Raw genomic sequence first — 16,863 nt, forward strand, 5'->3', positions numbered from 1 at the left:
AATTGCTTAGATAAATCGATGCCTAGCTAATCCTTACTGTATCTAGCAGTTAGCATACTGTAATAGCTAACTGCTTTAGCTAGCTGTTGTGGATTAACCTTATATTAGCTAATAGCTAGGTACCGTTAACCGTAGTTCAACGTTTTACAGAAGAACTAGTGTAGCTACATTCAATCAATCCGTGTTGGCATTCAATCTAATTTGCTAACCAGGAGATTGAATATGGCAACTAGTTAGCTACGCCTCCTGCGCATGAACAGCCTTTTACAGTGGTGTCAATTGAGACCGTTTTCCCAACCTGTTTGTTTTCCAATAAAGCCCATTGCCCCAAACTCCGGGAAAGGAAGGAATGCAAGTTAACATTGTGCCCGTTAATTGTACGTTTCTAGCAATCTTTGAAGATAATCAGAAACTTTGCATATCAGGTTTGAGACTAATAACAAGCGAGGCTCTGTCACTCGGTGTCACAACACTGACCTCAAAACAGGGGTTTAATAATAATAATAATAATAATATTCACAGAAGTACATCCCTGTTTGGGTATATGAAAGTTAAATTGGTCTACTGCTTTGGTATGGCATTAGACCTGTCTTCTGGAAGAAACTATTGTAGCCAGCTGATGTCTGCTCATGAAACTAAACCTAAAGGTGTGTAGCCCAGGAGAACTAGCCTACTAGCTTGGGCTGTGACATATCAGTATCAATGTTTTTCCATGGCAAAAACGAAAACATGAAGCAGGAAAGTCCTCATGTATGTACAATATTGTGTGAAATAAATGAATGTGACTCTGGATGACATGTTTGTTTCCAACATTAGGACTGTTTTTCTAAAAATGTTAAATCAGATTCATGTTTTGTTTCCTTGCCACAATACAAGAAGTATGGCAAAATTGGTATTGCATCTCTCCTTACAAGCACGATTCAATACGCATCTAGATAAGTGGGCTCTGACACGATGCTGGAAAGATACTTTTTTTATATTGATAATGATTCAGTCCGATTTGATTAGTCAGGAGCTGAGCTGGATGTGTGTGTGTGTGAGAGAGCTGAGCCATCGGGCAGGCTAAACCACTACCACTATTAGATTAGGGGGGCAATTTATGTTTTTGGCCCCCCCACTTTTTATCTGAAATCCTCATCACCCACTGAATAACTTGTCATATAGCAGATACATATTTTTTGCTCGTCATATGCCAATATTTATCTTTAGAAATGAGCTATGACAGCCAATTAATACAGTTTTGTATTCCACTTCCATTGTGTTTACCATCAGTGCCTGAATATATTTTCACCACCCCCAATTTATATCAGTCAGTGAGTTCTGAGTAGCCTAATGATACAGGGTAACCCACATGTTGACCTTTCCCCATTGCAGGGGAAGAGTCTGTGTCCCTGCTCCACTCATCTCACAGCCCTTCTCTTTAGTGGAGGCTGGTATGCTGCTGTTATAGAAAGCCGTGTGCCTCCTATGAAGCTAAAAGCCTGCCATCATCCCACTAGTGGTTTGAAGGAAATTCTGTGCAGATGCTTGCCAAAGTTCTGCCTGTAGGCCTAAGCTAGTATGCAGTTTGCATTGTACTGATGTCATGCAGACAGTGTCCGAGTTACAGTTTTGACTAAAATCTGCTAAAAAAAATCTATGGCGAGAATTATAAAAACAATACAAATCCTGGGCAAATGTTGCACTATCCAGATGGAGAAAGCCAGACTTACCTAGAAGGCTCACTTATGAAATTAGGCTATGAATTCACCTTTCAGCAGGACAATAGCCTAAAACACAAGGCCAAATCTACAGGAGTTGCTTACCAAGAAGACAGTGAATGTTCCTGCTAAAAAAATGAATTATAAAAACAATACAAATCCTGGGCAAATGTTGCACTATCCAGATGTAGAAAGCTCTTAGAGACTTACCTAGAAAGGCGCACGGCTTTAATTGCTCCCAAAGTATTTACGCAGGGATGTGAATACTTATGCATACTGTGAATACTTATGTAAATTAGATATTTTTGTATTTACAAAACATTTTAAAACAAAAAATACATGTTTTTTTTTGAACAAAATAATATACACTGCTTAGGGGACACTAAAATAACACATCCTAGATCTTATTCTTATTAAATTGCATCCCTTCTGAAAAGCCAGGAACTAAAACAGTCAAAATAAGTGTGTGGCCTTGTCTCTATAGCCATCCATCACAAGGGGTCTGAGGATCTCATCTCTGTATCTAATGGCAGTCAGGCTACCTCTGGCGAGCACATGGAGGGCTGTGCGGCCCCCCAAAGAAATGCCACCCCACACCATGACTGACCCACCGCCAAACCGGTCATGCTGGAGGATGTTGCAGGCAGCAGAACATTCTCCACGGCGTCTCCAGACTCTGTCACGTCTGTTACATGTGCTCAGTGTGAACCTCCTTTCATCTGTGAAGAGCACAGGGCGCCAGTGGTGAATTTGCCAATCTTTGTTCTCTGACAAATGCCAAACGTCCTGCACGGTGATGGGCTGTAAGCACAACTCCCACCTGTGGATGTCGGGCCCTCATACCACCCTCATGGAGTCTGTATCTGACCGTTTGAACAGACACATGCACATTTGTGGCCTGCTGGAGGTCAACAAACCTTCTTGCCACAGCTCGCATTGATGTGCCATCCTGGATGAGCTGCACTACCTGAGCCACTTGTGTGGGTTGGAGACTCCGTCTCATGCTACCACTAGAGTGAAAGCACCGCCAGCATTCAAAAGTGACCAAAACATCAGCCTGGAAGCATAAGAACTGAGAAGTGGTCTGTGGTCACCACCTGCAGAACCACTCCTTTATTGAGGGTGTCTTGCTAATTGCCTATACTTTCCACCTGTTGTCTATTCCATTTGCACAACAGCATGTGAAATGTATTGTCAATCAGTGTTACTTCCTAAGTGGACAGTTTTGATTTCACAGAAGTGTGATTGACTTGGAGTTACATTGTTTTGTTTAAGTGTTCCCTTTATCTTTTTGAGCAGTGTATTATTATGACCTGCTAGATCTACTGCCTATTTTATATTACAACAGACCAGCTGTATCTACTGTCTCCATTTCACTTTGGCCATTGTTGTGTGGGCCTGCCTTCCCCTCAACAGCCTCAAATAGGCTATTTCATGTGGGTTGGGGTGGGGCGGCAGACACACGCATCTCACATTTCATGACATTTCATGTTTATATAATGCTTCTAAAATAAAATAAAAATCACATATTTTATATTATTAATTTCAAACAAGGGCATTAGCATGTTAAGAACTTACCAGTCCAAAACGATGTCCTCTCCCATTCAAAAAATATTCCTCCATAATCGCTAAATGAATCGTCCTACAACAATCTGTCTCACTTTCCCAATCAATTTATTCAAAAATTGTGTGTACATCTGTATATCTAGATTTAGCTTTCCCTGACGTAGTCGCCATAATGATTGATATATAAACAGCTGAATATGTGAAACAACGCTGTGCGTAATATGTGTTTCTCCTTACGGTATGAAACTTAAATAGCGAATTACTCTCTTTACGCCAGAGCTTACTACATGGGTTGGTCTTGCAACACATAAACATGACCTATTGCCGTTTACCTCAGCTCATTGGCTATCTACCCAGCTAGATTTTAAGACTATCAGTGGTCATTGGGTTAAAATACAGTCAAACAATGAAACCGCAGGCAAATCATTGGTGTCATGACTTGTTGTCTTAATATAGGTTTCTTTCAGTCAATACGTCCCATGAAATGACCCATCAGGTTTGATTGTGTTACAAACAAACCAGTTGATTCCAGTGAAACCAAACATGACTGGAAAAGTCACGTTCTGTGTGGGTTATTTACCTGGAATGTGTCGTCTCAAATGGAATGAGACGGAATTCCTGACACAAGCGGTTCACAAAATGTTTTATGTTAGGCTATAAAAACGGATTTGATCAAACAGAAGATCATTCATTGTGTAACAATGAGCATTGCAATTGCAAACAGACGAAGATCGTCAAAGGTAAACAATTTATTTTAATGCAGTTTGTGATTATGTTACGCCTGTGCTGGTTAAAATTTTTTTAATGGGGCTCTATGCTCAGATAATCGCATCGTATTCTTTCGCAGTAAATCCTTTTTTAAATCTGACAACTCAGTTGGATTAGCAAAATTCTAGGCTTTCGATAAGTGAGACACTTGTATTTTCATGAAGGTTTAATATGACTATTTATGTAATCTCCAAAATGTCTGATCCGGAAAAACACAGGTTCCAACTTGCGCAAAGTGACTACAAAACATTTAAAATAAATTGAATGCATGCATGGGGATTTTTTTGTGGTCGATGCAGTCACACCTAATAAAGTCATGAATAGTGGGAGCAACAGAGTGGTTGGTGCAACACCCTTCAATTGAAGCAGTGGGAAACAAACCAAAGTGGCCACATGTCTCTCAAAAATGCGATCACGGTTATTTTAAGGGAGCAGAAGAATGATTTTCGGTTAAACTCTGAGCTGGATTAGCCATTCTTTGCAATTAGTTTGTTTGTTTTCCCTCGTTAGCCTTTAGCTAACATCGTCTGTGTGATTTCGCTGTTCATTTTGTTAGTATTTTTGTAATAGAAGCCCAATAACTTTTTTGCCGACGTGAACATCTGGATACCGCCCAAGCCTAAGTGGTTTACACTTAAAATCATATTTCAGCCCTATGTTATGGCTCCCCAAATGTGATGGCAACCCCATAGGACTGTGTTTGTATATAATTACACCTGTTTCCAATCTAAGCACACATCCCCCATTACACCTGTCTCCAGATATGATGTCAACACATACCCACATTACACCCATCTCCAGTTATGATGGGCACACATGATGACATCCCCCTGGACAGTACTACGCCTAGCTTGACTAGGTGTGTACTCAGACTTCTGTGTAAATCAAATTGATGTCTACAGAAATTCAGACTTGCGCACAAATTTCAAGTTATGATTTGGCCAATGAGTAAACAGTGGCGTCAATTTTTATGTCCTGTGTCTGTCTGATTCACTGCAGCCACAACGAAGAGCGGAATCTCCTTCGCATCCGAGAGTGGGAGAGGCGGAACCAGGAAGCCCTCCAGGAGAAGGAGTTCTACCAGGAGAACGTTCCCCTTTTTGGGGAACCCTACAAGGTGAGTTTGGTTCCTGTTTACCTCTAGGCCTATGTCCTCCTTAAGTTCTAATAACCATGTAGAACTGTGTACTATTTGCGTTGCTGTTTGCTCTTAAGAGAGGTGTTGTTAACCCGATTCCAACCTTTTTATTAGAAACTCTTCAGAGCTTCTTGATGTATTTATGATTTGCTCAGGAAGTGGTAACCTGTGTGCATACCCATCTGTAATCCCAATGTGGTCGATGTCTAGTAGTAACTGAAGCTAGCTCCAGGCTCACGGCAGTTCTCACCTTTCTCCTCTATTAGGAGGGTTGTGTGATATCTGGGGAGACCTCTTCTATGATACTCCAAATATTGCGATATCCCATATAACTGGTTTGCGCAGTTAATTAATAAATCATTCCAGACTGCAATTGTCTAATACCCATGTCTGGGACCTGTTTGTAAGTGTTTGATGCATGTCTGGTAGCTATAACAAAGTTAATTCCAGATTTTTTTCCTTATCACAAGCACTTGCATTCTAATGAGTCCTGTGTGGCTTGTGAGTTTCGCAGAGCAAAACCGTCAACACGTGCGTGTTCATGAGCGTCTAAGCTTTCCAAGATAGGTGATAATTGAACTGTAGTTCAAACATTAGAGACGTTTTATTGAACAACTCTAGAGCTCCGGTCTACTGCACAGGCTTGCTGCTATGGGCGGCTCCAGAATAAATAGATTCCATCAAATAACATGTCCAGGAAGTTTTCAGCTGAAAAGCGTGACTCGGGTGTTAAGAACCATTGAAACCACGGTGCGGTCTTATTGGGTCTGATGGAGTTGTCTTACAGCATGGACATGGTATAAACTCGGTGGTTTATAGTTTGCTCCTACAGACATTGAGTCACGTTGCCGTGGCTTGTTATATAACGCAGGCAGACTGTCATCGAGGCATTCAATTACTGTTCCATTGAACACTAGTATGGGCTAAACAAGTGACTTAAACAACGTGGGTGTGGTATGATATGACCGTCAGTGCCAGGGGTGCCAGTTCCACTATCTCAGAGATGGCCTGCCTTCTGCACTTTTCACGCGTGAAAGTTTATAGGGTTTACCGAGAACGGTGCGACAAACACAAAAAACATCCAGTCAGCGGCAGTCCTATAGGCGAAAACAGCTTGTTGATGAGAGGTCGAAGGAGAATGGCAGGAATCATGCAAGCTAACAGGCTGGCAACAAACGGGCAAATAAAAGTGGTGTGCAGTATGGCATCTCGGGAACGCACAACTCGTCGGTTCTTGTCACAGCTGGGCTAATGCAGCAGACCCCCCACACCGGGTTCCACTCCTATCAGCTGAAAATAGGGTTGGGCGGTATCCAGAGTGTCATAATGTTTCTATACTCTACTGGGGTATACAGTATTGGCGAATGTGTACAAAGGGTGTTGGATATAATTTATTTGACACATCTTTGATTTCTTACACTTATAAGCAGTGGCACTTCGCCGTGAGGCAAGTGTACGATTTGGGAGAAGGGTGGCAAATTAGGACACATCCTTCTGCCTCAACCCAACATTGCCCTTTTCTGAGGATTTTGTTTGGCATGACTAGTGAGCCCATACATGGAATCCAACCCCAGGGGGTAAGCTAGCTACTGTCACAGAGAACTCTGTCTAGTCTACCATTTTGTAAGGTCACATTGGTTGGTTACCGTAAATAGTCAGCCAATATTTGATATTTTGGGTGATACATACACAGAGACTCAAAAAGCAACAATACATTTAGTTATAGTGGGGCAAAAAACGTATTTAGTCAGCCACCAATTATGCAAGTTCTCCCACTTTAGATGGGAGAGGCCTGTAATTTTCATCATAGGTACACTTCAACTATGACAGACAAAATGAGAAAAAAAGTCCAGAAAATCACATGTAGGATTATTAATGAATTTATTTGCAAATTATGGTGGAAAATAAGTATTTGGTCAATAACAAAAGTTTATCTCAATACTTTGTCATTGCCAAAGGGTATACAACAGAGGTCAAACGTTTTCTTTAAGTCTTCACAAGGTTTTCACACACTGTTGCTGGTATTTTGGCCCATTCCTCCATGCAGATCTCCTCTAGAGCAGTGATGTTTTGGGGCTGTTGCTGGGCAACACGGACTTTCAACTCCCTCCAAAGATGTTCTATGGGGTTGAGATCTGGAGACTGGCTAGGCCACTGCAGGACCTTGAAATGCTTCTTACGAAGCCACTCCTTCGTTGCCCGGGCGGTGTGTTTGGGATCATTGTCCTGCTGAAAGACCCAGCAACGTTTCATCTTCAATGCCCTTGCTGATGGAAGGAGGTTTTCACTCAAAATCTCACGATACACGGCCCCATTCATTCTTTCCTTTACCCGGATCAGTCGTCCAGGTCCCTTTGCAGAAAAACAGCCCCAAAGCATGATTTTTTTTCACCCCCATACTTCACAGTAGGTATGGTGTTCTTTGGATGCAACTCAGCATTCTTTGTCCTCCAAACACGACAAGTTGAGTTTTTACCAAAAAGTTATATTTTGGTTTCATCTGACCATATGACATTCTCCCAATCTTCTTCTGGATCATCCAAATGCTCTCTAGCAAACTTGAGACAGACCTGGACATGTACTGGCTTAAGCAGGGGGACACGTCTGGCACTGCAGGATTTGAGTCCCTGGCGGCGTAGTGTGTTACTAATGGTAGGCTTTGTTACTTCGGTCCCAGCTCTCTGCAGGTCATTCACTAGGTCCCCCCGTGTGGTTCTGGGATTTTTGCTCACCGTTCTTGTGATAATTTTGACCCCATGGGGTGAGATCTTGCGTGGAGCCCCAGATCGAGGGATATTATTAGTGGTCTTGTATGTCTTACATTTCCTAATAATTGCTCCCATAGTTGATTTCTTCAAACCAAGCTGCTTACCTATTGCAGATTCAGTCTTCCCAGCCTGGTGCAGGTCTACAGTTTTGTTTCTGGTGTCCTTTGACAGCTCTTTGGTCTTGGCCATAGTGGAGTTTGTAGTGTGACTGTTTGAGGTTGTGGACAGGTGTCTTTTATACTGATAACAAGTTCAAACAGGTGCCATTAATACAGGTAATGAGTGGAGGACAGAGGAGCCTCTTAAAGAAGAAGTTACAGGTCTGTGAGAGCCAGAAATCTGTTTATATCAGGACCTCACCTAAACTGACATGCTTGTTTTATTTGTGAACTACAATATCACCCTCACTGCATGTTGCTCTCGGTTTAGTTAAAAGGTAGGCCTGGACTAGCGATTCTAAGTACGCGTTAGCAGTTTAGGGTCGACTTCTATAACAAGAAAGAGCATGTAACAAGATGCTATTGTTATTCTCGTCTTACTCTCTATCATTCATTTTCAAGGCTAACAACAACCATTGCAGATCTGATAAGAACCCTGTTATAATCAATTGTCCCAACATTGTCTGCAGAACCTAAACTTTCATTTTCTGTTTCAGACAAACAAAGGAGATGAGCTTTCCAGCCGTATACAGAGGATGCTGGGTAGTTATGAAGATGTGAAAATCTCCAACTCTCATCTGTGTTTGGACAGTAGCTTCTCTAATGACCCCCCCATCTCACGTCACCACAACATATAGGCGGTCATCTCACAGCCGAGTGAAGCCTGCATTCCAGCACACTCCTCTGTACGGGGCAGGCCAGAATGGTAGTGGTGGACCCTCCATTAGCAGGCAAACTTCTCAGCCTCTGAAGAGGCTCCCTGTTCCCTCCTCTCACACCCAGTCCTCACTGGGTCTCAGTCAATGCCAGGCCAGCCCTGATCCCCTCCAGGGGAAAGCTGAACCCTGCCCCTGGCCAGACCTGAGGGAGTGTGCCAGTCTTACTCCGGTCCTCTCCACCCTGTCCCCCCCAGCTGAGCCCCTATCCCCCCTACATTCCAGTGACCCCAGTGACTCTGAGCCCCAGGACACCCCTGACAGGCACCAAGGATCCCCCCCTGCACACCGAGGCGCACCCGGCCTCCCTCCTGCACCCCGACTCCCCTGTCCCAATGGAGGGGTCCCCTCTGGATGACCCCCAGAGAGATATCCCACTTCTGGCCATTGAGGGAGCAACAACCCTGCCCTCTCAGACATTCCCTCTACCACTGGCCTCTAAACCAAATCTGGTCATGCCCCAGAAGCCCACAGCCTACGTCCGGCCCATGGACGGCCAGGACCAGGTGACCAGCGAGTCTCCGGACCTCAAGCCCTCTCCTGAAGGCTTCCATGGACAGTCTTATCATGAACCCTTACCAGACTTGAAAAGCACCAAGCCCAGCCTTTCCAAACTGAAGATTCCATCACAGTCTATAGAGGTAAGCAGCGCACTGTTTTGTTTTTAACCATGGTTGTGTGTGTGGGTCCTTATTTTGAATAGCCTATACCCCTCAAACTCAATTCTCAACCGCGAAGCCAGTTAAAGTGCATTTTTTAAATGTATTGTTCCCCTCTAATCAGAGACTGATTTAGATCTGGGACTCCAGGTGTGCACAATTAGTTATCAGGTAAAACACAAAACTAGCAGGCTCCAGACCTCATAGGGTAAGAGTTGAGTACCCATGGCCTAAACTGTGAGAAATATCAGTTCATACCAGACACACTGGACTTTAGATTCAAATAAGTTGGCACACTTTAGATACAATGGCAAAAAAAATAAACATCAATGCAACAAATCTTGAACATACCATCAAATTGAACATGAACCAGTTCTAAATCAGTCCTATTTCTTAGTTGCTGGTTAATACCGTAATTGCTGGACTATAAGCCGCTACTTTTTTCCCACGCTTTGAACCTCGCGGTTTATACAATGACGCGGCTAATTTATGGATTTTTCCCGCTTTCACAAGATTTATGCCGCCAAAGAACTGAGCGCCGTCATATAATGTGACGTAAATCGAGCACGCTCAAACTTCCCATCATTCTGATTACGGTAGTCATTTTGTCACCCTCATCATGGCAAAGACGCGGAGAAATGCATATGATGCAGCTTTCAAGTTGAAGACGATCGATCTGGCTGTTGGAAAAGGGAATAGAGCTGTTGCACGTGAGCTTGGCCTTGATGAGTCAATGATAAGACATTGGAAACAGCAGCGTGAGGAACTGACTCAGTGCAAAAAGACGACAAAAGCTTTCAGAGGGAAGAAAAGCAGATGGCCCGAACTAGAAAATGAGCTTGAAGACTGGGTCAACACACAGAGAGCAGACGGCCGAGGTGTTTCAACTGTGCAGATCCGACTGAAAGCCAAAACAATCGCCACCGCAATGAAGTTTGAGGATTTTAGAGGTGGACCATTTTTTTCTTTTTTTCTTTTATTTCACCTTTATTTAACCAGGTAGGCTAGTTGAGAACAAGTTCTCATTTGCAACTGCGACCTGGCCAAGATAAAGCTTGGCAGCGTGAGTGAAGGAGGCTTTGTTGCGGAATAGAAAGCCGACTCTTGATTTGATTTTAGATTGGAGATGTTTGATGTGGGTCTGGAAGGAGAGTTTGCAGTCTAGCCAGACACCTAGGTACTTATAGATGTCCACATATTCAAGGTCGGAACCATCCAGGGTGGTGATGCTAGTCGGGCATGCGGGTGCAGGCAGCGATCGGTTGAAAAGCATGCATTTGGTTTTACTCGCGTTTAAGAGCAGTTGGAGGCCACGGAAGGAGTGCTGTATGGCATTGAAGCTCGTTTGGAGGTTAGATAGCACAGTGTCCAATGACGGGCCGAAAGTGTATAGAATAGTGTCGTCTGCGTAGAGGTGGATCAGGGAATCGCCCGCAGCAAGAGCAACATCATTTATATACACAGAGAAAAGAGTCGGCCCGAGAATTGAACCCTGTGGCACCCCCATAGAGACTGCCAGAGGACCGGACAGCATGCCCTCCGATTTGACACACTGAACTCTGTCTGCAAAGTAATTGGTGAACCAGGCAAGGCAGTCATCCGAAAAACCGAGGCTGTTGAGTCTGCCGATAAGAATATGGTGATTGACAGAGTCGAAAGCCTTGGCGAGGTCGATGAAGACTGCTGCACAGTACTGTCTTTTATCGATGGCGGTTATGATATCGTTTAGTACCTTGAGTGTGGCTGAGGTGCACCCGTGACCGGCTCGGAAACCAGATTGCACAGCGGAGAAGGTACGGTGGGATTCGAGATGGTCAGTGACCTGTTTGTTGACTTGGCTTTCGAAGACCTTAGATAGGCAGGGCAGGATGGATCTAGGTCTGTAACAGTTTGGGTCCAGGGTGTCTCCCCCTTTGAAGAGGGGGATGACTGCGGCAGCTTTCCAATCCTTGGGGATCTCAGACGATATGAAAGAGAGGTTGAACAGGCTGGTAATAGGGGTTGCGACAATGGCGGCAGATAGTTTCAGAAATAGCGGGTCCAGATTGTCAAGCCCAGCTGATTTTACGGGTCCAGGTTTTGCAGCTCTTTCAGAACATCTGCTATCTGGATTTGGGTAAAGGAGAACCTGGAGAGGCTTGGGTGAGGAGCTACGGGGGGGCGGAGCTGTTGGCCGAGGTTGGGAGTAGCCAGGCGGAAGGCATGGCCAGCCGTTGAGAAGTGCTTATTGAAGTTTTCGATAATCATGGATTTATCGGTGGAGACCGTGTTTCCTAGCCTCAGTGCAGTGGGCAGCTGGGAGGAGGGGCTCTTGTTCTCCATGGACTTCACAGTGTCCCAGAACTTTTTGGAGTTGGAGCTACAGGATGCAAACTTCTGCCTGAAGAAGCTGGCCTTAGCTTTCCTGACTGACTGCGTGTATTGGTTCCTGACTTCCCTGAACAGTTGCATATCACGGGGGCTATTCGATGCTATTGCAGTCTGCCACAGGATGTTTTTGTGCTGGTCGAGGGCAGTCAGGTCTGGAGTGAACCAAGGGCTGTATCTGTTCTTGGTTCTGCATTTTCTGAACGGAGCATGCTTATCTAAAATGGTGAGGAAGTTACTTTTAAAGAATGACCATGCATCCTCAACTGACGGGATGAGGTCAATGTCCTTCCAGGATACCCGGGCCAGGTCGATTAGAAAGACCTGCTCACAGAAGTGTTTTAGGGAGCGTTTGACAGTGATGAGGGGTGGTCATTTGACTGCGGCTCCGTGGCGGATACAAGCGATGAGGCAGTGATCGCTGAGATCCTGGTTGAAGACAGCAGAGGTATATTTGGAGGGCCAGTTGGTCAGGATGACGTCTATGAGGGTGCCCTTGTTTACAGAGTTAGGGTTGTACCTGGTGGGTTCCTTGATGATTTGAGTGAGATTGAGGGCATCTAGCTTAGATTGTAGGACTGCCGGGGTGTTAAGCATATCCCAGTTTAGGTCACCTAACAGAATGAACTCTGAAGCTAGATGGGGGGCGATCAATTCACAAATAGTGTCCAGGGCACAGCTGGGAGCTGAGGGGGGTCGGTAGCAGGCGGCAACAGTGAGAGACTTGTTTCTGGAGAGTAATTTTCAAAATTAGTTGTTCAAACTGTTTGGGTATGGACCTGGAAAGTATGACATTACTTTGCAGGCTATCTCTGCAGTAGACTGCAACTCCTCCCCCTTTGGCAGTTCTATCTTGACGGAAGATGTTATAGTTGGGTATGGAAATCTCTGAATTTTTGGTGGCCTTCCTGAGCCAGGATTCAGACACGGCAAGGACATCAGGGTTAGCAGAGTGTGCTAAAGCAGTGAGTAAAACAAACTTAGGGAGGAGGCTTCTGATGTTGACATGCATAAAACCAAGACTTTTTCGATCACAGAAGTCAACAAATGAGGGTACCTGGGGACATGCGGGGCCTGGGTTTACCTCCACATCACCCGCGGAACAGAGAAGGAGTAGTATGAGGGTACGGCTAAAGGCTATCAAAACTGGTCGCCTAGAGCGTTGGGGGCAGAGGATAAGAGGAGCAGGTTTCTGGGCATGGTAGAATATATTCAGGGCATAATGCGCAGACAGGGGTATGGTGGGGTGCGGGTACAGCGGAGGTAAGCCCAGGCACTGGGTGATGATGAGAGAGGTTGTATCTCTGGAGATGCTGGTTGTAATGGGTGATGTCACCGCATGTGTGGGGGGTGGGACAAGGGAGGTAACAGGGGTATGCAGAGTGGATCTAGGGGCTCCATTGTAAACTAAAACAATGATAACTAACCTGAACAACAGTATACAAGGCATATTGACATTTGAGAGAAACATGCAGCGAGGCATACAGTAGTCACAGGTGTAGAATTGAGAAAGCTAGCTAAAAACAGTGGCCGAGGCTAATCAGCTAGCACAACAAACAGCAGGTAAAATGGCGTTGACTAGGCAACTGGGCCGACAGATAAAACAAACAAGCAGAGTGGAGTACCGTGATTAATGGACAGTCCAGTGTGCGTCAGCTATGTAGCCAAGAGATCAGTGTCCAGGGGGCAGGGGTGGATGGAGCTGGGTTGGCGAGTGTTATCCAGGTTTTTTTTTTTTTTTTTTTTTTAATTTTTTAAACTAACAATGACTAAATAGCTTGTAGCTAGTTAGCTGGTTAGCGTCTGGAGGTTCTTGAGTGTGTCATAAAAATAAAATAAAAATTAAAAGTAACAGCGATTCCGTACCACAGTGGGTGAGGCAGGTTTCCGGAAGGTATAAACAAAATCAAAATCAAAAAGAGATAGAAAGTAAATGGGTTCAGAGTGTTTGGGATGCAGTGATTCAGATGGTTAGCAGGCCTGTGCTAACAAGCTAACAGTTCGTAGGCCCGGGCTAGACAAGCTAGCCGTTAGCAGGCCGAATTAGCAAGCAGGGAGATAGCGAGGGCTAGAGAGTTAACCTTTGGGGGGACGTCGCGATGGGGTGAGTCTGTTTATTCCTCTTCATGCGGTGACATCGACAGACCGGTCGTGGGCCCGGGTAATTGTAGCCCAGGAGTATGCTACAGGTGCTCTAGTACGCTAGGTGAGATGGAGACACAGCGTTTCAGAAAGCTCGCGGGCCTTGGCCAGCAGATGGATCTTTGGCGATGTCGCAACGAAAAAGCCTGTTGAAACCACCTCGGACGATTATGTCGGCGGACCAGTCGTGATGGATCGGCGGGGCTCCGTGTCGGCAGTAAAGGGTCCAGGCCAATTGGCAAAAGAGGTATTGTTGGGCCTCTTCGGCTAGTCGGGAGATGGGCTTAGCTCGAGGCTAGCTCAAGGCTAATTGGTGCTTGTTTTGGGACAGAGACGTTAGCCAGGAGTAGCCACTCGGATTGCAGCTAGCTAGTTGCGATGATCCGGTGTAAAGGTTCAGAGCTTGCGGTAGGAATCCGGAGAAAAAGCAGTCTGATGTGCTCTGGGTTGATGTCGCGCTGGTGTCCTAGTTAGCTTTGAAGACCGCTAGCAATGGCTAACTGAGTAGTAGCTAGTTAGCTGGCTAGCTTCTGATGGGGGTTCCGGTTCTAAAGTAAAGTATAGAAAAAGTAGATCCGTACCACATTGGGTGATGTGGGTTGCAGGAGAGTATATTCAGCTCTAGTTGGAAAGTGAGATTAAAATATGTACGAAATATATACAGAAAAAAAAACGAAGAAAACTATATTTACACTAGACAGGACGGGACAAGACTAAACACACGTCCGACTGCTACGCCATCTTGGAACAAGAGACCATCGTGGTGTCTTAAGATTTATGAGACGTAAGGTCCTGTCCATCAGGGTACGGACGAGTCTGTCAGCAGCTCCCTCCCGACTACGAGGAAAAAGTTTCAAACTTCCGCAAATTCACTGATGCAAAGATAGAGGAGCATTCCATCGGCCCGCACGACATCATAAATATGGATGAGGTTCCTCTGACTTTTGACCTGCCTCCCACTCGGACTGTCAACAGGAAAGGCGAATCATCCGTCACGCTGAAAACAACTGGGCATTAAAAAACGCACTTCACCTGTGTTCTGAGCTGCACGGCATCGGGAGAAAAGCTTCCACCGATGTTGATTTTTAAACGCATGATGATGCCAAAAGAAATTCCCGAGAGGAATTGTTATGAAAGTGAACAAGAAAGGATGGATGATGGAAGTCCTAATGCATGAATGGCATACGGAGTGTTAAGGCAAGCGACCGGGAGGATTCTCGTGTTGGACAGCATGAGGGCCCACATAACATATTCTGTGAAAGAAGCCATCAAGAGGACAAACCCAATTCCAGCTGTGATTCCTGGGGGCACAACAAAGTATTTGCAGCCACTCGACATCAGTGTAAATCGTGCATTTAAAGGTGGCGCTCAGTGTTCAGTGGGAGTCTTTGATAACAAGTGGGGAGAAATCCTTCACTAAAACGGGGCCACATGCGAAGAGCCACTTATGGTCAAGTCTGCCAGTGGGTCCTGACAGCGTGGAGAATTGTCAAAAAATCCACTATCATCAACGGGTTTCGAAAGGCTGGACTGCTGCGTGTTGTTGAGGGCAGTTCAGCGGGGAATTTGCCTCCGGATGAAAGTGACGAGAGCGACAATGAAAATGATCCAACATCGGATGAAGCAATTCTGAGGCTATTCAACTCTGACACCGAAGGAGATTACTTCAGTGGTTTCAGTGCACAGGAGGAGGAAGCTAGTGACCCAAGTTCATTTGTTTGTACCGGTAGACACCTGCGGCTTATAGACATGTGCGGCGTATTTATGTACAAAATACAAATTTTTAAAAATCAGTTGGTCTGGTTTATATTCAGGTGCGCTTAATAGTCCAGCAATTACCTGTATATAACTTTTGGCTGCCTTGTTTTGATCTGGAAAGTATCACTGTGACGTTAGCGACTTAAATATTTGGCAAACTCCAGACATCTTAAAACTATAGACTGATTTTGGACAGAGTTGGCAGCTGTCTGTGGTTTTAAAATCTCTTGCCTACTATCCTAAATCTGTCTTGCCTACTACTTACCCCTGTCCTCTTATCTGATTATCAGCTGTTGTCAAACATGGGTCTGTAAAGATGCTTATCTTCCTCAATAATGTTCATCAAATTCTACTAAATGAAAAGCCTAGATGACATCCTGGCATTTTAAAGTGTACTACATTTAAAAAAAATCCACATACCTAATCAGCCTATTATTTTGAATGTAAGTCTGGGTATTCACACATGCCCAATGCGTTCAGCTAAAGATTGCATGTAGGTTATTAACACAAACCCAGTGGAAATCAAGCAGAACAACCCATTGTCGTCAAACCATTTGCATGCTCTAGTATAGTCCTATTCTCTCTGGGTGAATATTTCCACAATTGGCTTTGATGGGATTTGGAGAAGAGACCTCATCCTGCCTGTGTACCTGTGGGAGGACGCCAACAGGAAAATCATCTGTCCTGTAACGTCAGTTAATGCACATCTGTTTTCTGTAATTATGGTTGTTAGAATAGTCTCAAATGATAATTACTGTTGACTGAGACAGACGGGTGACAATTTCTTTATGGGTGAATGTTTACATAATTAACCTGGTTAGTGATTCTCTTATGCTAATAGGGTACTGTTTTTGTAGGCCGAACCAAAGTAATCCAATGCATTTATTTCGACATTCATTTATTTGCCAGGATTGTTACACTTTCAAGCACCTCAAGTCCCTCATCATACTTGCAGATCAGAATATATTATATTTCCCTTAGAGGGCGAGAGTTGAGGCGGCAACCAGCATTTTTTAATCATAATTGAAAAGGTGAAACACTCGCTTTCTGTTAAATTATTATTTTATTTAAACGACTATTAAAAGCTTGATGTTTCGGACCTTCATCGGGACCCTCTGGTTGT

The 16,863-nt window shown here is 44.6% G+C and overlaps 1 protein-coding gene across 1 annotated transcript in view; it reads left to right on the forward strand.

The window, feature by feature from the left end:
* Positions 1–16,863, forward strand: part of LOC124047659 (AF4/FMR2 family member 1-like) — a 71,076-nt gene that overhangs the window by 755 nt on the left and 53,458 nt on the right. The window contains 4 exon segments of the mRNA XM_046367971.1: positions 4,796–4,893; positions 5,034–5,151; positions 8,596–8,734; positions 8,977–9,455. Of these exon segments, the coding sequence (XP_046223927.1) occupies positions 4,841–4,893; positions 5,034–5,151; positions 8,596–8,734; positions 8,977–9,455 (789 nt within the window). The 5' untranslated portion in view covers positions 4,796–4,840.

Source organism: Oncorhynchus gorbuscha, linkage group LG11 (assembly GCF_021184085.1).
Source record: "Oncorhynchus gorbuscha isolate QuinsamMale2020 ecotype Even-year linkage group LG11, OgorEven_v1.0, whole genome shotgun sequence".
In the NCBI taxonomy this organism is placed as follows: domain Eukaryota; kingdom Metazoa; phylum Chordata; class Actinopteri; order Salmoniformes; family Salmonidae; genus Oncorhynchus; species Oncorhynchus gorbuscha.